Here is a 24,495-nt window from a genome sequence, read left to right on the forward strand (position 1 = left end):
AAAACCTGTAAGATGACAGTTGTGCTATATCACTCTGCATTTTGGGAAAAAGTTCTTAACTGTTGTGTTTAATGGTCTTTTCAACAGAAAGCAACATTTTAAACACATTATATCTGCTTCAGAATAGCCAATGCCAATTCCATGATTACACTCCCTCAGATTTTTGTATGTCTGACATTAAGAGATTTGATTGCTTTCAACCTTTTGAAATGCAATGAGGTATTTCACTCAAAACACAAATAAAATGTTGCAAATGATTAAGATACAAAAATATAATGCCAAGATAAGGAAAACAAACTGTGTTAATACTTACAGATGAAATGTCTTTATGGTGTAGAACACCTTAGAAAAATACACCTTTAAGTATTTCCAGGTTCCCCGTATTGCCTCCTGCAGCAAAACACGATGTGTCCTTGCCCTGCATGGTGACTGCCTTCTTATAGTCCGTGTATAAATACAAACACTCTGAAATATGACCCACAAGGAAATTCCTGTTTCTGCCATGGGAGGCAAATGAGAGACTGTTCTGAAAGGGGAAATCCAGAAGATTAATAATCACTTACAAGAAATGAAAAAACATGCACATTTGAGGCAGCTTTAACTGTCTGTCATGCAGAAAAAGGCCCAGACACAGCTTGTTTTTTGCTTCAGCCTTCTAAACAGTCCTTTTATTTCCCCTGAGCTGTGTCTAAAATGTCGTATCCACCCATGACTGGAAGATAAAGCAACATTAACAACTCTAAAAGATCATAAAGTACCATAAAATGTAACAAAGTTCAGATTTAAAGAACAGCATTTACCAAAACATACAATGGTGAAGCAGGATTTCTCATGCTACTGATATAACGACAATGTAATGTCACTATAAGGTCAATGTCTGTCTTGGTTACAGGTGAATTTTTTTTATTAACTCCAGAAACATCCAGGATATCATTAATGATTTTACACACTAAACCATTTGGCTAAATCCTGCAGATGGAAAGGACAGAAAATAGTTATAAATTTGATCAGGAAACAGGTTAAAATGCTCTACAGCTTGTAGGTCACTGTTCAGCTACCTGGCCTTGCTCAAGTGGTAGAGTCAGGCTTTCTTGCCCAGGCTGGACTCCTGCAGGCACTTGGGCTGGCACATCTCCAGTCAGGCACGATGTCTGTGGTTGGAAATGTTATTCTTAAACAATATTAATGCTTTTTGGACATGACCTAAAGTAATGTTCCATCTAGCAGACACTGGTCCCGACATATGGGAATGTTTTTCTGTCTTTCACTACCACTGTAAGTTATCTTTCCAAGTTGCTTTTCCTCTCTGGCAGTACCTTCAGGTATTTTATGCTCATCTTTGTATAGCTGATATACCAGAACTAGCCCAAAGGTTGTTTAAGGTTCAGCCTCAGCTTCTTCCTTTAATTGTAAATCAGCAGGTAGAATTCCTGTGCTCCTTTGTGCCACACTATCATCTTTTTCCAGGAAATCTCCTCTGTACCAGGAGATCTCTTGGAAAAGCTGAGAGTTGCCTTGTTGGCTTGGCCATTAGAGCCCTGAAGAGCTTCAAATAACACCACTACTTCGCCTTTTGTCTTAGACAGCTACTAGTTCATGTATTAGTTGGAAATTCCCAACCTGTCTTTATTTAGTGTCCGTCTTGGTAAATGTACAACAAAATCTGATAAAGACCCACTCTGTCCAGTTTGGGGTTTTTTTTGTTAGACATCATTTCCAAGAGGGCAAATAGCTTTTCTTGCTCTCAGAGGAAACTCATGAATATTAACTCCTCTCATGCTCTCTTGGCAGTGCCTTGTAGGCTACACCAGGGACTATTTCTAGTAATTTTTATATTTTCCCAGTGCTTCTAAGCTAAAATAAATTTGCTATAACTTTTTTAAAATAAAACCTAATTCCTAAAGAACCTTTAAGAAAAAAAGCACTACTCAAGAGGAGAGGTGCTCCTTACCTTTTATGCTCTTACATTCTTTGGCATTATTTTAAAAACCTAAATGACCTGTTTCGGAGCCCCTGCTTGCTGCTTTTTTGTTCCCAAGACTCTCTGGCTTCAGAGCTACAATGCACCTGAATAAAAGGATACTTTTGGAGACAGGGGAAAGAAATTAAATTAATTTCTTTTAAAAGAAATTTCTTTTTAAAAGAAATTTCAAAATAGGCTAAACCTTAAACAAATAAACGCTAATGAATGAACTATAAAGGCATGGAAGAGCTTCCAGACAAGTAACAAATACTGAAATGTTGACTGGACATATGGTTGGACTTCAGGATCTTAAAGGTCTTTTCCAACCTAAATGATTCTATGATTCTGTGACACGTTTCTCATGGTAAAACAGGAATATCTCTAAAGCCAGAAAATAGTTTAAGATGGAGCTATTTGCCAGAAGTAACAGGAAGAACATTTCCATATGAACTGCTAGACCACTGTACAGTTTACTAGATAAAGACAACTTATACATAGGGCAAGATCAAGTGCTGGTACATCAGGATACGTCCATTAAAATATTTTCAATAATTTTGCTTTACTCTAAGAGAAGAATTGGTCTGCCTAACCCAAGTCACCCAAAGTCAGCTTACTTTTCTAAACTGCTTTTCAACTCACACTTTAAACCTCATCTTGAAAAGAGGCTGAAGATCATCTGCATTCTCAGCTGAGAAAGGTTTGGGGATGTATTTTGGTTGGTTTTCACTTCACCAGATGGAGTGACAAACATGCAGACATTCATAGGCAATTTTTAAAAAATGTCTTTATTGATTCTGTGCTCAAGACATCCATAAAACAAACAACTGTAAATTTGACTTATGAAAAAAGTGTATGCCTTGCTATGCCACAGTATTTGGAAGACAATAAACTTAATAATTTATAGTAACTTGGGTTTAATAGTATGCATTTATTTTCTTAGAAGATTTCAAAATCATATAGAGTACATTAACTGGGAAAAGGATGAACAACTAATCATTTCTCAGTTTAACCAAGTCATTAAACTTACTTTTTTTGAGCTAGTTACCAACTTTAAAGAGAATAAAAAAGTAGGAATGTAAACATCACCGACCTAACTCCAATATACAAAATCAAGACCACACAGTAACTAAAAAGGCACCTCTTGTTTCTGATTCAAGTAAGTATTCCCAGTCTTGGCAAAATTCCTCACAAACAGAAGCTATATCTAAACATACATTTTCCCTGCAATACACAATTCTATCATTTCAACATGAAATTTTAATGTTTTATAATGAAGCCTTGGCATTAACTTTCTGTTGGTTCAAAACTTCTGAATCAACAAGCAGACATTTTTATTTCTGCAGGCAGAAAAATGGCAATACCACTGTTTCAGGCTGTTCTATCAGTTCATTGTCATTTGCAAGGCAAAAATCTTTACAATACCACTTTAATAAGGCAAAATCCAATTGAAGTTTGCCAATCTTCTACATAGATTTTCATTTTGATTTTTCTATTTGTTACATATCTATACTATTCAGGTAAATCACCTACAAATATTGATTTTTTTATTTATCCATCTTATGTGAGAGTCATAACCAAGTAAATTGACTTCCAGATTAAGCACAGAACAACCATTTGTCTTCATGAATAATGTTCATAAAAATGAAATTAATATATTCAACTAAGAAACTCCCTTTTAAATAGCTACAAACTGTTTAATCATTGTACATACCCACAATATGATGGTCTTTGGAAATTTGCAAGGAAGTTATGGTTCCATGAGCTAGCAGTGAAAAAAAAAAAGATGGAGTCTCACGATTTAATGTTTTTGTTCTTAATTTACAATATGTTTTCTGGAATAAATCTCTATGGGTCAGGTAGCTGTCTCAGAACATCTTCAGTAGCCATAAATCATGACAGCCACACTAAGGGAAATCAAGATACAGTAATTAGTATTAGCTGTCAGGTTGGCCCACAGCATTTATTTCTTCTTTAAAATCTTGTATATTGTCCATCCATCAGATACCTCAGCTTATACAGTGTAAAAATCTAGTGTAATTACATTTCTGATATTAAAACTGTATTACTCCAGTTTATAATCAGATGTCCACCCAAAGCCATATCCTGATCTTTCACCACTGGTTGCATTAAAATACGCATTCAGAAGTAAAGTTCCTTAGTGAGCATAGAGACCACACAGGGAATCTGCTTCTTCTCACTGTAGCGGGGATCATCAGACTGCGATTCAAAATTTGTGGCAACCGCATAGTTGACCCGTGTGAGGATCTGCATGATCTCAAGTTGTTTTCCATGCTCGTTCAGCACAGAGCACAGAGACTGCACAAACCAGGAACCTCTTCCAGGGTTCCTCCAGGAGAAATAACCTTACAGGAAAGACAGATAAGAAAGTACATGGGGTTATTCATCCTCTTTTTTCTTATTATCTTGTGTTGAAGAATGGAATGGCAGAGAGATGTGTACTAATTTGTGTGAAAGATTCTGGGCAGAGGGATGCACGCAGAGAAAAAAAAATGCACACAGAGAAAGCTTAATTCTTATCACTTTTGTCATATATGCTCCTTCACCAAAGTGAAGAATAATGTGTATTAGCTTTCCAAACCTCACACTACTACAATACCATTCTATACTTTTGCATTAGGGAAACTGCAAGAAGTGAGATTTCATGTTTTTCCTCTCTAAGAATAAGTAAGTTTCGTGCTGTAACTGTTCCTCTTCCTGCTTTCATCATATCTTCAACAGACTTGTTAAACTGGGACAGGGAGGGACAGGATTCCCAGAAAACAGTACTGCCTTTGCCACCTGTCACGTTTGTGTCTTCTCACCTGGCGAATTTGGGCTTTCTCCTGTCCTTGCTATAGCTCGTGTAAAAGGGGTGGATACAACACACTGGCCCAACATACACTGGGCCTTAGCGTTTTGTCCATCAACACACAACGTATCATCAATGAGGGTCAGTCTCCAATCATGTCAATATGGGTGATAAGTTTTTAGGCTTCTATCCCCACCCTGACCCCCTTTTCTTTACCTGGCACTGTGGAATATGCAAACAGAAAATCTGCTTCTACTGGGATCTTGTATCTTGGATTGGCATCTGTTTCCAGAGTGTCATTTGCAGGTCCAGAGTCAGTTTGTATCCCATCATCAAATTCACAGCCTCTGCATGCCTGAAAGCAGTGAAGACAGAGACAACTTGCCCAATAAGGAGAAATAAGGTGTTATAAGTATTCATTAACATTTTCTAAAGGATACAGTTTTAAGCAGTACTTTGCATGTATTAGAAGCAGAAATGCATTTCTAGCAGAAATCTAATTGTTCAGTGATAAAGTTACTAGCTTACTCATTTTAAAATATACATCCCATACAGTAAAGGGAGGTAATGGTGTTGCAGGCTGTGGATCTCGGTGGATTGTCAAAGTGCCAAATCATCATTACCTTATTCTAACCATGGTTAATTTTACTAGTCTAGAGTCAGCCTCAGCATTCAATTATTACACAATGTCTTGCATAGCATGACTTCAGACATTTTCTTTACAGCGGACTACACATTGTCTTTGGTTCTTGATGCGCTGCTGTAGCCTATTTCACAGAACAGAGCAGACAACCAACATAGCATGTTTTCCCCACTGCAGCAGCAGGATACTATATTTACCTTAGAGCTATTACCTGAATGAAGAATAACTTGGGTTTGCCTATAAGGCTTTTACACTTGTCTCCTCTGAATAGCGCAGTCAAACTCTTGATAGCCATGGGTCCGTCAGTGCCATAGATGAGACCTTCTTCCCCATGGCTTAGAAGGATACAGGCAAAACAAGCGGCATCACTGTGATTCTCCTCAGCAGCTGCAAATCAAATACTGCTTAGCCAAAAGGAAACAACATTTTAAACGAAAATTGTAGTTAGCAAACACATTTTTCTAGAGACTAAACATACACGGCCCCTTTCCTGGAAGGTATAAGGAGTGGATAAAGATGACACAACCCACTTTTTAGTGATGTGATGAGTACCTCAATACATGAATGCATCCTTCACTTGATTCTGAGTCCAGCCCACTAGACCCAACAGGCTGGACTCTTATCTAATGTGACAAGGCTCTTCACCTAATACACAGGACAGGAGCTTCACCTAATATGACAAGAAAACTGTATTTCTGAATTGACGTTGGAGGAAGAGGTGGGGAATTAAGCCTAATTCGTTCAGAAACCAAATCCTTCTATATGGAAAATTTTACCTTGCTTCAGTAATTTTTCCATATCATCACGGCTTCGGTCATTGTACGTGTGAACATCAAACCCCAAGTTTCTAAAACTCTTTGCTAGATCTCCAGCATCTTTATCAGTGCCATTGCGTGTACCCATTCCTGCCAGAAAACAAAGAATATGGTTGACTGCACATCACACAATTCAAAATAATTCACGTGTTCAAAGGTAAATTTTTAGGTTTATAATTAAGAAACGTAAACAATGTCATAGTGACAGGATTTTAAAGCAATCCTCTAACAGCATTCTCAGCATTGAGAACAAATTGTGAGATTTGTTTTAATGCAAAATAATGCAAGGTTCAATGTTAACACATATCCTAAAAATTGTTGGCGTGCCTCCAACACCTTGCAACACAGGATGTCCGTGTCTCCTTCTGGTTATACAGTGCAACATACGCACAAAGCACTCCAAGGAAAATCTGCTGAAAAGAGTCCCTCTGATACCCACATAAAAGAAACTGATTGTAAATTCTTTGGACTAAACACTTAAGTTAGCGTATTTGCCAAGTGTATAGGAAAAGACCTATAAAGTTGCCTATAGCACAAGTATCTGTCCACTTTGAAACTGTACCTGGTCTGAAAAGTTAAATGCAGGAGTGTGAACAGAGCACAGCTACAGCTATGAACTCTGTAGCTCATGGCTGCAGCTCAGGGACAGAGAAGTTATAACATGGGCTGCAGATGCCAACGTTCAAATTCTAACAACACATCCTTAAACTCTGGGACAAAGGTTTAGTTTGAAGTTGGTAGAGCAAGGTGATGTGCTCTTTGAAACATATACTGCAAAGAAGCTGCAAAGAGCTGCTCTAATATGAGTGTTAAAGAACAGGAATACACTGTAGGAACAACCATTTATCAAAAAAGATAAATACATTCATTAAAATTCCATGTCCTAAAAATAAAATGCTTATTGATTAATGAAAACATAAAAATTCTCAAGTCTGTAATGAGTATCATCAAGGCAAGAACATTACCTGTTTTGTCTTCAAAATTTTTGTTGTTTATAATAATACATTTGCCAACTTTCTTGTAATCCATATTATACTGGAATGTGGGTGTAACAATTCGGTACTGATTACTGAAAGAGGACTTTGGCTGTTCTTCTTTTTCATTCTTCTTTTTTCTAGGTGAACCAAACGAAATTATTGTTAGTGGCCCAGTCACATGCAGTGTGCCTATTTATCTTAATTCAAACTACTTGGGAAGGCCTACCCAATGTTTTTTTTCTTCTCTAATGTTTGTTTTCTTCCTTCATATTTCAGATTGAGGCACAAAGATCTTGTGATTTCCATGAAGTGATGATGGTATGCGATTGGATTCTGATGATGGTAAAATGACTCTAGAGGGAACTGCAGCCAACAGTGGTAAACACAGATCCTGACCCACAGATTAAAGAAGTGGCCTAAACACGGAGTCAGGCTGGCAGTAATCTTTCATCAACTGTGGTTCTGGACATATTTTACTTTTACTGCAAATAATTCATGGAAGGATACACAGATCTACCTTAATAATTATTCCAAGCACAAGAAGATACACAGTTTACCCAAGGGTGTGATAGGAGTTGTTTATTAAATCACTATCATCCTTAAATTCTCTGAAGATTAAGACCCAGCAGTAGGTAGCTTCTGCTGATAAAGGTTATAGATGTGAACAGGTCATGTGTTAATTTGGACTGCCAAACTGCAGTCTGAACCTATGCAAAAAACTAAGCAAATTTTAGTGAAGTCATCAATACCTGAACCTCACTTCAAACCAAACCAAAATGAGCTATAAATGTTCTTTGTTAATATGACCGTGTATCTGTGTTAATATGACCTTTCTCCTATGTGCAGGAGTCTTAGATTGGATTAGAAAAAGATGCAAAAGGATAGCACAGACATTACTCAGCGTGGCTTTATGAAATGCAGGTCCTGCTTGACCAACCTGATTTCCTTCTATGACAAGGTGACCCACTTGGTGGATGGTGGAAAGGCTGTGGATGTTGTCTAGCTAGACTTTAGCTAAGGCTTTGACACCATTTCCCTCAGCATTCTCCTGGACAAAGCGGCTGCTCATGGCTTGCACTGGCACACGCTTTGCTGGGTAAAAAACTGGCTGGATGGCCAGGCCCAAAGAGTTGCGGTGGATGGAGTTAAATCCAGTTGGTGGCCCATAGTATTTATTGCTGCTGTCTGAGAGGAAAACATAACCTACTTTTGCAGCACAAATAACTGTATAATACAGTTTGTTTTTAACAAAATTAGATTTTTCCTATAATCTCAATTAATTTAAGTACTTTCACTATTCTCACTCTGACATCTTTCTAAAGAATTATTAAGCTATTTGCTTCAATAATAGCCTGTAGACATGGGATTGCTGCAAATTGATTAAATGTTGTCTAGGTAATCTACTTTCTTATCCTCCTGATTTAACAATTGTTGTCTTTTAGCTTCAAGTGTCGTCTTTTTTATTACTAAAGGACAAGACTAATTGGAAACTGCAACAAACCTTCTCTAGATGGATTCATCATGTTTAAATGCTACTGCAATTCTATTTTCAAAAAAGCTTCTTATCTTTCAGTGTCCTCCTGTTCTATTACAAAGGGCCAAATTAAATAGCTGCACCTGGCAGGATTTCTCTCTGCTTTTTTTACATATGACCATCCTAATTTCACCTCCTCTGTCAGACTTCTCTTAGAGACTACAAAACAAGATATTGAATCATATGTACTTGAGGCTTTTGGCCAATACTCTGGAAGTACATTTTTTTCTGGTAAATTGCAAGTATTGGTATTCTCCTTGCATACTGTTTCTTGAGGGCTCTGGGAGCAATAATTAAATATGCTTTGCCTCAAGAAAATATTTCAATCATTTTAAAGAATTATCTGCAGCTGTATGATGTTAATATTACATTTGATTTTCAAAGAGATCTTGCATTCTTATTTTAGCCTAAAATTCCCCCTGGCAAAGACAGAAAAAGAAATTTCAAAACAACAAATAACCACTCGGGTTGATGAAGAGGCTGATTTCCTCAGTCCACAATGGATTCAAGTTTCTACAGATTTATGTGGCTTCACCAGCTTCCTGAAAATGCTGTATGACTAACACCGGGTGTTACACACAATAGGATGTTTACAAGCAAATTGTACACAAATTTCCCTTTATGTCCAACACATGAACAGTTGTGAAGACTCAGGACAGATCCACATGAGTACGACAGTATCATGTTTGCACCATCTGCTCTCCTAAAATGCTGTAAGTGATCTAATTCTAGTCCAGAAGTCACGCAGCCATGTTACCCCCCCAAAAAGCCTCACTGAAAATAGCAGCTGGGGTTAACAAGCATAATAATGTAGCCAACACAACTCATCTGAAATGATTTCACTTCCGAGTTCAATAGTTTGTATTCATTCATGCAGAAACACTTAGGAGTTTAAGGGAGGTAGCTATTACTGTTGGGATTCCCAAAAGTATACCAGAAAAGCTCTGTGCTGGTAAATGCCCCAGATAAGCCTCATCAGCACACCTAACTCTATCATTTCCCCATTCCTGTACAGAGGACAGTGTGGCTTTATTCTAACAACTCCTTTCAAGCTCAGCAGGGTAAGAAGATGCTAAGCAACTAGGGCGCGCTTTGTAGGGTTACGCCTATTGCTTCTTTACTGGCAGAAAACAAAAAGTTCCAGAAATCTTTTGGTGTCTTTCCAAACTGAACAAACAGGGAAGCAGAAGTTGTGGAGTTTACATATCCTGGGCCTGCAGTCCAGAGAGGAATTGTTTTTGGAAGATTCTGTTTGCTGTGCCAACATAGCGCAATATGGGAATTGCCTGGCTGGACTTCACTGATGGCATAAGGTCCAACTCGTCAGTTTCAACAAGCTAAATCAGACCTTGTAGTAACGACTAATAAGGTAATAAATATGTAATAATCAGTCCATAAGGGAAATGCCCTGTCAGTGACAGTCTGGCTTATGACTGAAAGCCTACAGCTTTCCAACTAATTTTTTATTTTCTGAGCTTTGAACTGGACACATGTTAATATAAATGTTTACTGCTGTTGTTCTTACTAAGCGTTCTAATCACCATATTTTCCAAAAGGGTTTCCACAGGTTAGTTATGGGCTGTTACATAACATTTTAAACTATTTGCCCTCAGTTGTATTTCATTCTGCTTCTCTGACATCCAGTATCTTTAATTTCCCTCTTTTGAGATTTAAACTTGCCCAGACTAAATAAAAACTTGAATTTCATGACTGTTTACTCTTTCTTCAGCTTTTAATTACAGCTGTGCAGTAACTCCTCACTTCGTTATTAGTCACTGATCTTTCCCTTAGACAGAAATATTCTTCCTATCAGTGCTCTCACATATTTCATCCTCTCTCCCTTTGGTCAAGAGTTCAGCAAAACAGAAACTCCACTCTGGCACCCTCATATAGCTTGCACATTTTCACCCCTACTGTGTCTCTAAATGCAGCCCTTAGGCTTGACAACAGCATGTCTGTGAACATGATTTCATCGAGTCCAAACTCAATCGGTGTCAACTCCGGGAAAATCATTATTATCAACTTCTCACTTTTCAAATATGAAATTAAAGTTACCCATACCATTTATCATTTTGTTATTGAACTTTTAAATAGTAAAGGCCAAATTTCTTATCACCATGAGTGGCTAAAATTCTGTCAAAATCAATGGAAATACATTATTGCACCAGTAGTGAACTTGATTGTCTACAGGACTGCTACTTATCACAACAAACTTCCTTTTCTGTTAGACTTTGGGTAAATTATGATTTCAGTATGTATGGATATCAAAATTTGAGGATAAAAATGTCATTGTTTATATCTAGCTATACCTAAAGATTATTTTCAATAACAATACTACAGAAAGCAGTGTCTCTTAGCAGTGGAGATTTCCTCTCCTTTGGCTTCCTTTCTACTGGCATCTTTCTGCACTTTCTTTGCTATTGTACATTATGACATACCAACATCCTAAGAATCCATGTGCAGGAGAAGGATCTCCTTGAGTGTTACGGTCTCTTATCATCTCTCCCATCAGCTCCAGCCAAGCTCTGGGGCTCGGGTCTGCCAGCCCTCCAGCATAACACGTGTTTCAGCGAGAACCAGCTGTTGGACTTCCAGTTCAGCATGATACGTTTCCATGGTGAGGGTCTTCACTTTCCATCACATTACACAATTAATGTCAGCTGTGCGGTTTGGTATTTACTACCTTTGTGCAAGGTATAATGGCCAGTGACTGCAAAAAAACCCTTCTGCTCTAGGAAAACTGGTCTGCTGCAACAACACGGACTCCCCTTGGAACTGTATCTGCATAATGCATGGAAAGTACCCAAGAGAAGAGTGGATGAATGGAAAACAATAAGAAGAAAGTGCAATCTCTAGGGTAGAAACTGTTACACCAATCCACTGACTAAACCTCAGCATTAACAATGATTAAAAAGAGGATGATAGTAACTGACAGACAATAGAGCTCTTCTGAAAATGAGCTGTTGGCCTTAAAAGCAATTTGACATTAGCATACAGAAGAAACAGCTCTCCCTGGGAAAAAAGCAGTCACTGAAATAGCCATACAGGCAGAGGAGTAGATGAATAAAGACCAATCCACAATCACCACTTCCCAGTCAAAGGACGGGAGGAGTTTCCTATTTGTTTTTTTCCTGTTTATTTGCTTTTCTAAGAGGAAATTAATGTGTTATCAAAATGAACTCTAAAAATGATATTACAGAGGGATATCCAGGCTTTCAAAAGAGCTATAATCCCTTTCTCTCCCGGGAAAGTTAGGGACTTTTGTTGCTGTACTGAAAAACCTAAGCAGATAAAAAAACCTCTACAATTATGATACTATTCAATTTAAGGAAGCTGACATTCAGAGGTAGGTGGAAAAGGCTAAGCTGATTACATTCATTTCTTTTGGAAGTACATACTCACAAAAGAAGAGAACTGTCTTACTCTCAGTCTATGAAGTTCAGTAAATTTGGGCTTTACTTGATAAGGAATAAAACAGAACATTGTGATAGTTTTTTCTCTGGCACACTTCTTCAATACAATGTGCAATCATATATTATTTTTTAATAACTGATAACAGATGCCTGTTAAAAAGAAAATTTGCCTTCAAAAACATGCTCTCTTTACAGAACACATGATCTCAGGATCCCTTCTGGAGACCCCATGCTTTTTGGCATTGGACAATTATTTTATTCTAGTTTCCATCACACTGTCAGCCTTTCTGTCGGCCCAGGCAAGAAGATGGTAGCTGTGGTACAGTGACAAAGTACAAATCTTCTCAGGTAACCCATCAACATCCACCAGAACTTTCATACGCTTAATATTGTGGGATGCAAGGTATCTTAAAACTGCAGTGCTCTTCGTTCTGTTACAAACAACTGAGATGTTTCCCTCCTGACTTTTACATTTTGGGACCTCATTAAAGGTTTCACTTGAATAAACTCCCCATTGAGTTACAATGCTGTGGAGTAAGTGTGCAGTTCAATACATTAGTTTTAAGACCTCTAAAGAAACTCGCCTAGCCTATAATGCTGATTTAATCTTATGCAGTTTGTGTGGTTCTATGATGCTCTTTCTGTCTAAAATTCCCCACTCCTTCCATTATTTCATGCACCATATAAATGATGTTTGTGACAACCGCTCATCACAAGTGCTATGTTTGCCCTCCTGAGGAAAAATCCTGGACTGCATTTTTTTTTTTTTAATAGAACATTAAAGGATAAACAGGAAACAATGAAAATGCAAAGAGGATTGTGTTTGAATTCACAAAGCATCATCAGGCTATATGTAGTAAAACTGAGTGTGCTGGAGACCAATTCTGAGTTATTCTTCCAAAAAAAGTGAATAGGAAACAGAGTTCCTAAATCAGACACATCAGGGTTCAATATTTCGTTCTAGTAATTAGTGGTCTAGTCATATGTCTGATGCTTTCTGATGATCATGCACTAATATGTCTTACTCCCACATAACCTTCTCTCCAAACTGCCAGCTTTAATACTTTTATCCAGGTTTAATACTTTTATCCAGACTAATTTCACCATATATAGTACACCTCTAATTACTGTACACTCTCCTCTCTTTGAATTTTTTTTCCTCTTGAAACCTCTTGGCAATAACAAGCAAAAGACACTTGTTAAACCTGACTAGAGCTTTTTAGATCTTAAGTTCTTTAAGGCAGACTCTTTGTTCTTTGTCAGATCCGTTTTGGCAAAGTGTCACACAGATTTAGAGCTGCATGCAAATAATAGATTATCCTGTTGCCTTTTCCCATTAATATTGCATCAGGTTGGCAAAGCAGCAACATTTCTGGACAAGAAGAATGTGTCACTCCTTGAATTGTCTTTTATAAAAAGGAATAGACACACGGTGTGAACTGTGGAGTTGTCATATGCAGGGACAGGAGTTGGAATCGATGATTCTTGTGGGTCCCTTCCAACTCAGGACATTCACAGAATCACAGAATGTTAGGGATTGGAAGGGACCTTGAAAGATCATCTAGTCCAATCCCCCTGCCAGAGCAGGAAGGCGTCCAGGCAGGTTTTGAATGTTTCCAGAGAAGGAGACTCCACAACCCCCCTGGGCAGCTTGTTCCAGTGTTCTGTCACCCTCACTGTGAAGAAGTTTTTTCTCATATTTAAGTGAAACCTCCTGTGTTCCAGTTTGAACCTATTGCCCCTTGTCCTATCATTGGTTGTCACTGAGAAGAGCCTGGCTCCATCCTCGTGACATTCACCCTTTACATACTTATAAACATTAATGAGGTCACCCCTCAGTCTCCTCTTCTCCAAGCTAAAGAGACCCAGCTCCCTCAGCCTTTCCTCATAAGGGAGATGCTCCACTCCCTTAATCATCTTTGTGGCTCTGCACTGGACTCTCTCAACAGTTCCCTGTCCTTCTTGAACTGAGGGGCCCAGAACTGGACACAATATTCCAGATGCGGTCTCACCAGGGCAGAGTAGAGGGGAAGGAGAACCTCTCTCGACCTACTAACCACCCCCCTTCTAATACACCCCAGGATGCCATTGGCCTTCCTGGCCACAAGGGCCCAGTGCTGGCTCATGGTCATCCTGCTGTCCACCAGGACCCCCAGGTCCCTTTCCCCTACACTGCTCTCTAACAGGTCATTCCCCAACCTATATTGGAACCTGGGGTTGTTCCTGCCTTCTATGATTCTATGAATATTCCTTTATTGTTAAAAATCAAAAAGCAAAAATGAGATAAGGACTAGGTGTTAACCATAAGGCTAGACCAAATATCAAAAACTGCATTACCCTGCATTTGATGGTGTGACCCTGGGTCACACACTAAGAAGGCAGCACGCTAGAACACCAAGTCAAGCCTACCATAAACACTAACCAGAGCCACTGCAGAAGACACTGATGTCTGGGAGATCCCAATTCTATTTCCAACCTGACTATCTCACACTATGGACTCTCAAACTTTTTCTACTGAACATACCCCAATGGCAGGTACAATTTCCATCTCTCTCTTTTCAGACACATAACACCTTGCCAAGGACTCTTTTGAAAGAAAACTGTAAATCAAAAAAAAAAAAAAAAAATCTCTTACAACATTTTTTTAAACAAAGGTTACTTAGGCTTCAAAACTATGTGCCAGGAGATAAAACAGTTTAATAGTTGAAGCAAAAATCTCTTGGGGAAAAAGGGGCAATACTAATTATATAGGAGGAAGTTCAAGTAAATGTTGCTTACTATCAATTTCCCTACTGAGAGTTATTAGCAAATGACTGATGACTTTGACAGACTAGCACCAACAAAACAACCAGGCCTTAGAAGGCTATTTTAAGCATTCTCCAGATAAATGTCAAAAGATAATATTCAATATTTTTTATTTAAGTCAGAGTCTTTTCAACATAATAGAAAGTCTTCATTTAGAAGACAGAGGAAAAAATGGTCCTACAAAAATGAACATAAATGTTCCCCAAAAAGCATCTAAACATACTATGGAATGGAGATGTCTTACACAGAAGACATGAAAACTGACAGCTGCAATTTAGAATAGCAAACAAACCCAACACAATACAATACAAAAAAACCCCAGAACAGTTAAACACAAAAACTAATCAAACTGTCCTAGATTTCTGTTCCCTTTAATGGTCTTGTTTTGTCTGTTAAAGAAATTTTAAATTATGGTGAAACATGCCAAACATATTCAAAACTTACTTTTGTTCTTACTATGACATATATAGCAGTACCATTACAGGCTGTGCAAAAAAATCTGCAAAACAAAATGTTTTAATTTTTTAAAAGAAATCCTGGCATTTCCCTAAGTTTCCTGTGGCATATCACCTCCAACAGTTGAACACAGGCCATTAAAATATTTATTAGGATTATATGCTTGCTATGCTTTGCTCAGTTAACTTGATAAAAAGAATTAAACGGACCAAAATGCTCACTGGGGGGGAGATGTTTTTTACTCACCGCTTAGTCGTGCTATGGATGGAGAACTGAGTGTGAATCCTGCTTCTGCTGTTGAATAACTTTGGGAAAGTAATTCCATATCTCTAGGTCTTAGATCTTCCATTACAAAATGGAGCCTAAACAAACTTATTTCATAAAACAACTGCAGATCTTATGGCTTCTTTCCAAGGGTAGTGTAAACTGCAGAATTAATTTAAAATACACTATTTCATACATTTGTACAATGTTTAGGCCCAGAATGTGTGAGGTAGTTTACTGCCACGTGTCTCTTGGAAAAACATGTTTGAAACAAAGGCATTCCAACTGTCTGCTTTGGAGGTTTGCCATGGAGCTCAGTCCAGAAACAAATTCCTATCTTTGGTGGCTGCACATTAGCTTCCCTGAAGAGATAAAGCTGCTAGTACCTGCACACAATTATAGAATAACAACTGCAAAAAATGACAGTGTTGCAGCCCACAGAATATGGTATTTCCCCAAAGTATATTATAGCCCTAAAGGCCTCTGGGGCCTTGGTTTAACAGTCAAGATATCACAGCTCATCACATTGCAGCTACCCATCTGAACTACAGCGATAGCTATTTGTATGTTCCTTTGAAACCACAACCTAAAGTGTATCAGCTTGAATCACAACAAGGCCTCGCCTACCACAAAGCTTCGCAACTGCAAGAGTCTCAGAGATGAACAAAATCAGCTAGTGAGCTGCAACATGCTAATTGCAGGAACTGCCTCATTTGAGTGTGAGCACACTTTTCATTGGATCTCTTGCAGAGCAAACCACAAACCCTTATTCAGTAGTTTCTACAAATCTGCAGCTTCTGTTTAACCTGCAGAACATCTTTTAGATTTATACCCAACCTTAAATCCTTTAAAGATCCATTTACAGATGCATTGGTTCCATATAGGAATTCTTTGCTTACAAAAAGTTCCTCCTATCTTCTGATCTTCCATCACCCATATATTTGTATAGCACATTACGTATTTGTATAGTACAAGCAAACTATCTTTCAACTTCAGTTAGAGAAACTAAATACATTTTAAATCCCTCATTATAAGACATTTTACAGATTCTGAGCTACTCTTGTAGCTTTTCTGTCCCATTTTAGTTTCAGACCCTTCTCCAATTAGGGGGCAGAATCTTCCCTAAGAACTTGGAAAACACAGAAAGCCAGTCCAGGACAGCTGGAAACTCACTGTGTAATGAAAGGAATTGAGCTGTTTGGAACAGCAAACCTCAGACTACAACTTCTGGCATAGTTTGAATATTATATCTATCATTGCAGTTCTGACAGTTACATCTAAATACATCTTAATCTCCTTTTAACTATGTGTTAGTAATAGCCTTCATATAATTCAAGTCAAAACCATGGCTGCAATTTTATTTATTACAGAAAAACGAAGCAGATGAAGCACATGAAGCACACTGGGGCTAAGCCAGCTACACTTTGTAAAAAAAAGTTTCAACACAGACTATTATGTCTAATATTGTCCATATTTTGCAACAGTTACAAAAAAGACATGAGAAAAAAAAAAAGTAGCAGTATCCTAGTGTTGTGCACTTAATATTTTAAGTATCATTTACAGCCCACGTGACAATTTTGTGGTGTAATGCCTGCAGCATAGAGGACCAAAACAGAGCAAGTTCTAAACTCTCAACCATCGATTTGTAATTAATCTTCAGCTTCCTAATGAGCTGCATGGTATCTGCTGTGCAGGCCTCACAATACTGTATGCAACATAATATTCAAATAACATTCAAAAGGTAAAATGTTACAAATAAAGCATATTGCTTGCTGAAAGGCTTTCTGCTCATTTCTAGAAAACCTGCACATGCGTACCTTCCATGGGTGTTCTGGAAACTGAAATCTTGTATGATTGTATGCTAGGTAGTATAATGTACACAGGCAATTGCCAATTATACGAAAAAAAAAGGATGAAGCCTCTCTTATCTATCATAGGTACTAAGAACAATTAACAAGTATACACATTAATATATGGACTGCTTGGAAAATGACTCAAAATAAAGCAACCTCCCCCAACTACTGTTTCTCAGAGAACACTCTGGCAAGGATTAGCAGTTGCAAAATGCCAGTAGAGTTATAATTAGCTTAATACAAGCACTGAAACTAAACTCTTTCAGGGTATTCATTCATGAGATTTCCAAACAGGTGGCAGAGAAGGAAGGAAATAAATAACACTGCACAGTACCTTGGCTCATCATCAAATGGTACCCCACACTGCATCTGAAAACAGCTTCAGCTTGTCCTCAAGAGCAAGTCTAATCTTCTTTGCTACTGCTAGGAGCCCACCATGCTCAGGGCTACATGGGAGAGGGAAACAGGCTGCTCTCTGTGTTCAGGCCCAAAGATTCGCATGTGTCAGCAGTGGGTCACGCTGGACCTTTCCATGGGGCTATTCAAACCCTCGTAGCTCTCACCCTGCAAGCTGAGGTCACGCAGGCCTGACCTACCTTTGCTGACAAGCGGAAAACAGGCTCCCACAGCTCTGATTCTATCATTGTTCCTACGTAACAGCACAGGAAAATACAGCAGATCTTGAGATGGAGGTGGGACGGCAGGATTCACTTTGCAATATGTCTTTGGTCCTTCTCTGAAAACCCAATCCACCGCTAATACAATGTTACACAATTACTATTTCTAACAAAATAATGCAAATTAACATCCACAGTTTACATAACCTCTTTGTATTCTAATTCACAGAACTATTTCCTGTATATTAACCCTTAAACGGTTTTAGTTTATCATAAATTTGGCTTAATTTGTTTTTTATTCCATTGAAAGCTTAGAAATGACACTACATATAGCTCTCCTCCAAATTTTGTATGATGACAGCCCAGAGTTTTTTGTACTGAAGGAAATAATTTACTATACTAAAAAGGAATTAGGATACTTGACTCACTGTTGTGATTGCTACAGATACAGTTCATGGATAACCTGGTGTTTGCTGTGCTTCACATGACGAAGTCTTTAAGGAGACTGGAAACAAATATTGACTGTGAATTAATGAGTTCTTACACTTTAGACTATTTCTAGGTACTTGGGCATTTCCTGTATGGTATATCCAGTAAGCATCCAAGGGAAAGTACACGCACTGACCAAAATTTTTGCTAATTGTTAAAAACTCCTGCAGTGTTCTCCAGAAGTTGAGTTCCAGATCTAAAAAGAAAATGCAATAATAAAAAAAACCAAACCAAAACCAAACCAACCAGCCAACAAAACCCCGACCCTGGCTTAACAGAGAGTAATGAAAATTAAACACCCCTGTTGCTCTATGTTAAAATCTCTTTATTGTCTTCATATGAATTAACTTTGACAGACTATAGGTGCCAGAACCTGTTGCTTCTGAAATTCTATGTTGAGTGCTTTGAGGGAAAGCACACTGATATTTAGCTTGTGTGAAGCAGAACCCACATACTCCAAACAACATTAAAATTATATTCTGCTAGACTTTGGAGTTAGGATAGTGAAAGGAAAGATCACCACCCATTTACAGGACAGACTAAGGCACACAGTGATTTGCTTAGAGACATTGAGGAAACGCGAGGCTGAACCAAGAGCTCAGTTCAGACCTCTGAGTTGCAGCCCAGAGCTCACCTTCAGATAAGGATTCATCAGCTGTTATTCTGTAACAGAAATAGATTTTGAATTTTAAAACTGTAAAAGTTATGATAAAAAGATGAGCTATCGTTCAAGGCATCATCTGGATTTGAACACAATTTCAAGGTAGGAACAGCTGACATTCATGCAGTAGTAAAATCTGGGCTTCCCCACTTCGATGCCCTGTAACCCAAACAAACACTGTACACATGAAAAGAAAATCTATACATCTGTGAATCTTTTCAATCTAAATACTAGTTTACAATCCTGATAGATATTATAACTATATAACTATCACAGGTATTGAACTATACTAAATACACAGTGATGCTTCCAGCAAACTTTCAAATTAATTAAAATGAAAAGTCTCAAACTTTATAGTGGCCTGACTTGGCAGAAATAAAGACCTTACAGATATCCTGGGCTTGCAGTGTTGAACAGCTGAAGTACTCAGTGATTATATGTCAGTGTACCCTACAAGACTCTCAAATTCCTTAGTGGGATTTTCTTGCAATATGTTTCATGTTTCTGCATTAAGGGCACTACGGAATCAGAGAGTTTCAATTGTAAGTATTTGCAAGAATTCTTAAACACATATTATGTTTTCTGTTTCCAGATGAGAAGGGACTGTAAAACAAGACAGTTGGGCTGGAGTAGATAAAAGTAACCAGAGGACAAATTGTTCGATACAATTAAGTTAGAATAAAACTGGTACCTAGATACTATTAACAACAACACTCTTCGGCACTGTGCTTCTTCACTGAAGCCCACAAACAGACATGATTATTGACAGTGCAAGTGGAAGTCTACTGAGAATGGAGATTTTCAGATGCATTTAAAAAACCCCAAAACAACAAAAATATCAAACCACGACAAAACAAACAAACAAAATAAAACACGAAACAAACCAAACCCCAAACCAAAGCAAAACAAAAAATCCCACCAAACTACTTTTATTAGGACTAAGAGAAATCTTAGCTCTACTTAACACAGTGGAATCACAATTTTATTCCATTTTGTGTTACATTATGTTTCCTGGATGCTAAAATAGCTTTGCTGCTATCAATCTCCCTAACAGAGGTCCCCAATAAAAAGACAAAAGATACCAAATGAAGACATTAAATCATCCTGTGGGGAAGTGAGACTATTTTTAAAGCCTCAAAAGTGTAACAGGAGCACATTCAGAACAGAAAAGAAAGATTTCTATGGGAAAAATTATATTAGTTTCTATCACATAAAAAATTAAAATACATATTTGAAAACCTCAGCTCAATCTTTTCTTAACCGTGGTTTAAAATTTTGCTGCGCGCAGGCTTGCCAGAGTGTATCCAGCTATTTCTGCTTTCTGAAACACAACTTTTTGCTCAACTGCAGCGCTCCCTAATTTTTGGCCACATTTTTGCAGTACACAAAATTGATACCTTCCTGCCATCTAGTGGCTAAAACCCCCTAAACCAGCCACCAGTGGCAGGTGTTAATTCAAAACTTAGTTCTTTCAACACTTTTCCCCACCAAACAGCCCTTCTCCACCAACATTAACTAAGTGCTAGCGCTTTTTCAAAGAAAATGAAACATGTAGAAGATAATTTTGCTAAATTGTGGTGCAGCCAGAAGAACCTGCCCACTCCGTGGCTTGTTCTGAGCCTCGTGGCCGCCATGGTAAAGCAGGCTCACAGACTTCTCGGAAAGAAATATGTTGTAGTGAATCAGATTTTCACTAATTTCTACTTATTGCTCTTGCTACATACATCTCCAGACACAGCCAGAGAATGGTGAATTGGAGCTGTGAAGCTACTGGAAACAGCTGGTCTTTCTGCATGGCTTTAAATTCAGTTTCTCACTGCTCTGATCTCTTAAATTAAAATTAATGTGCTTATTTAACAATACAAGGTACTTGTTTTCCTATTGAGCTTATATATTTTAAGTAATAATAAATTAAACACAATATAGAACTTCATTGAAACTACTGCACAGCTGGTAAAAACTGTGTTGCTAAAACAAAACAAGTGACTATAAAATTGTAGTCAGTCTAAAGCTTTCTAGACAACTTATTTTACAGGTATTAATTTGATGTTGCCAAAATGAAGCCTTGGCAATCAAGACACAGAGCTGGTTCCAACTAATAGTACATCTGGCCTATCCTCTCGTACTGACTAGTAATGAGTTTTAAGAAAACAAACAAAAGAAATCAGATACAGAATATATTCTCACAGAATATGTTTTCACCTAATTTAGGAACATCTTGCACCAAAGATTTTAATGTCACTATTCCCACTGGACTTTTCTTCCTCAAATATATATCATCTTTTCTGAACTTATTTAAAATCTTGACATCTGCATCTCAAACTGATGCATAGATAAATTATTTGAAAAATTTCTTATAGAAAAAAGTGATAGAATTATTACCTTTCCTTCAGAAATTATTAACTCTGGGTTGCATAATTTAATATAGTATTAGCATATCACCTCTTACAAAGAAGACCAGTTTGGATATTAAAACAGTTTATAAAGTTTAAAGTAAAGCTTTGAAAAGTGTTTGGCAAGATTTAGAAACATATGTCACATTGTCTATTTGGCATGACGTGATTCTGCTAAAATTAGTAATACACATACACATCATAAAACATATTTGAGGAATGATAAAATGAGACAAAGTGATTTGCTTAACAGCATATCAGAATTCTTCTAAGATTAAAGCACCTTCACTTCTCTCACAGATTTGTTACCTCCATTAGACTCAAAATAAGCAGCAAAAAATAAAATTATATTCTCCATGTACTTTCTCTGAATTCTACTGTTCACCTGAATAGGAAAAAAAAACCTAAAAACCTCTCTGTAACTACAATAGTCTTTGTAATAAACACCTCTAATAAAGTCTTTCTAAATCCATGAAGTTCACAATGTGAAGTAGCCATTTGCTGACATTCAATATAGCACTTGTAAATTTTGCGTGTTCATTTTTCATCTTCTGCTTTTCCAATCACATTTATCTAGTGTTTTCAGGAGTATAGACAAGCAGTACATAGTTCTCACTTCCTACACATTTAATGAAAGTAAGCTTATGCTTCAGTGAGACTACGTTTTAAAATGAAATGCTTTTAATTTATTCTGTAATGAGTTACATCTCTAGACTCAGTGAGGCTTCTTTGTGCTGCAACCTAGATGGCACATCCAGGCTTTAAATCAACTTAAATAGTCAGCAGGGGATTCCAATGATGCAGTAGATCAGCTGAGCTGAATGCAGTAAAATAGATAATTAATGGCATATTTAATTCCCAGCTCCACCAAAGGGCAATGTTTAAGATGCGGGACTATAATTAGTGCTAAATGAACTTAGTGGTCTCTTGACTACCAAATAAAGCTTACGGGAGATACCATAGGTCTTCCTATAGGGAGATACCATATAGAGATGCTTTAAGGTACAGACCACGTACGTTAACCCTATACAACATAAACCAACTCCCTATCCAGACCATCTATGACCTTGTGGGCATGGCACACTAAACACCAAAATCCCATTAGAAGGGTGGTATGACAGCTGATACAACAAAAACAGGAACAAAAGTGGTAACTTACTTTCCAAAAACTGAGAATCTGCTACTTCTATCTGGCCTTGCATCAACTATATCACCACGATCTTCATCACTTCCCTCTTGAGTAGAGCGATCAACCTGCTCATGTCCCGACATCTACAAAGAAAAGCACAAGAATGTAAATGAATACTATCATTTTAGAAATGCTTCTATAAAACAAACAGTTAAACCAGGTACATGTGAGGTTGTTAGTTACGCCATATAATACTTCATTAAGTAAGAGTGGTTATAGATTTCTGGTATTGAATTAACAAGGCATTGCACATGCTCAGCCGTCTGTATTACCTTGTGGCAGTTACCAAAAGTGACTTGTCTAATACCACCCTTAATAATGAAGACAAGAACAAAAGTAAAAATTGAGTTATGGTGAAAAATCTTATGACTAATTCCCAGAAAATTTTTCATGGTCTGGAAAGAAGGATGTTAGGAAGAATGCAAGGACAACTAATATTAAAATATTTGTAATTGCAATTCAGTGCTAAGACACCCAGAGAGCTCCTGTGTATTCACGTGCACATATACAGTTAAATGTGCTTAAGAGAAAAAACCCTGTATTACCTTCAATGGATGGGATCTCAGGTTTTCATTTATCTGTTTTATCTATATCAACACTTAATATGAATTTTATATTCTTCTCATGATTAATACATGTACAGTTGTTAGGAAAAAAAAAAAGTTGTGAAGTGTTTCTTCGAAATTAAAAGGTATTTTCATTACATAAAGTAGCCTCTTACAGAAATTGCTATGCTTCAGCCAATGTTTTTTTTGCTACTCCAGTGTAAGCTTGGAACATCTTCACCCATCTCAAAAGCAAAACAGGGCACTGCTGGACAATACGGCTGAGCCGACCTAATGACTTTTTTCCTGATGAAAAAAATGGTCTCTCTCTTCTCTTCTTCCATGTACTGAGGTGCCCACTCAGGAAGTTTATTTAGATCATTAAGCCAGCAGAAAACTACAAAAAAAAGGAGTCATTTTTCTGATATCGCGATGATTTGCATCAGCTCAGTGCAGGGCGAGAACAGCAGAGAAGGCAGTGCAGCACTGAGCCACTTGTCCAGCTCCAGCTTTTCATGAGGGAAAGCAACAACAACTCCTACCCCTTCCCAATATTTCGGCAGATTAAACTTCTCTTATAATACATTTACTCAGAAGAGTGCACCTTTACACCTGGATTGAAAACCACCCTGGTGACCTTGCTCAGAGGCCACCGGCACCGCCCCTACCAGGTTCCGGGTCATTGGCACTTCCCGAAAGCTGGGGTGTAGAGGCGGCTTTGACAAACAAATACATTTTAAAATAATCTTTTAAAAGACTCGGAGAGTGCGCAGGCCCCAGGTGGACAGCGAGGCAAAGCAGTCCCACACCAAGAGAGATGAAGCACCATGCCATGGAGGGCACAGCCCCACACCAAGGGAGGTGAAGCCCCACGCCATGGAGGGCACAGCCCCGAGCAGAGGAAACCAGCAGCACGGCCGCCGCCCCCAGCCACACACACCGCAAACCCCGCTGCAAATAACTTCTGCTCCTTTCCGGAAATGGTTGTGCGGCCGGTGAATCCACCTGAAGGGCCCGAGCACCCAGTGCGGGGAGCGCCGCTTCCTTCCACCCCTCAGCCCCCGGGCGT

General features: G+C 38.1%; 1 protein-coding gene across 1 annotated transcript; it reads right to left on the minus strand.

The window, feature by feature from the left end:
* Positions 1-2,810: 2,810 nt before the first annotated feature.
* CASP7 (caspase 7) lies at positions 2,811-24,495 on the minus strand. Its single transcript, XM_065638922.1, has 7 exons — positions 24,367-24,495; positions 22,852-22,964; positions 7,196-7,344; positions 6,192-6,320; positions 5,627-5,802; positions 4,989-5,127; positions 2,811-4,326 (listed from the first exon to the last, which is right to left on the minus strand). The coding sequence occupies exons 2-7, from the start codon at positions 22,962-22,964 to the stop codon at positions 4,103-4,105; spliced, it is 930 nt and encodes a 309-aa protein (XP_065494994.1). The 5' UTR covers positions 24,367-24,495; the 3' UTR covers positions 2,811-4,102.

This window comes from Caloenas nicobarica, chromosome 7, assembly GCF_036013445.1.
Source record: "Caloenas nicobarica isolate bCalNic1 chromosome 7, bCalNic1.hap1, whole genome shotgun sequence".
Taxonomy (NCBI): domain Eukaryota; kingdom Metazoa; phylum Chordata; class Aves; order Columbiformes; family Columbidae; genus Caloenas; species Caloenas nicobarica.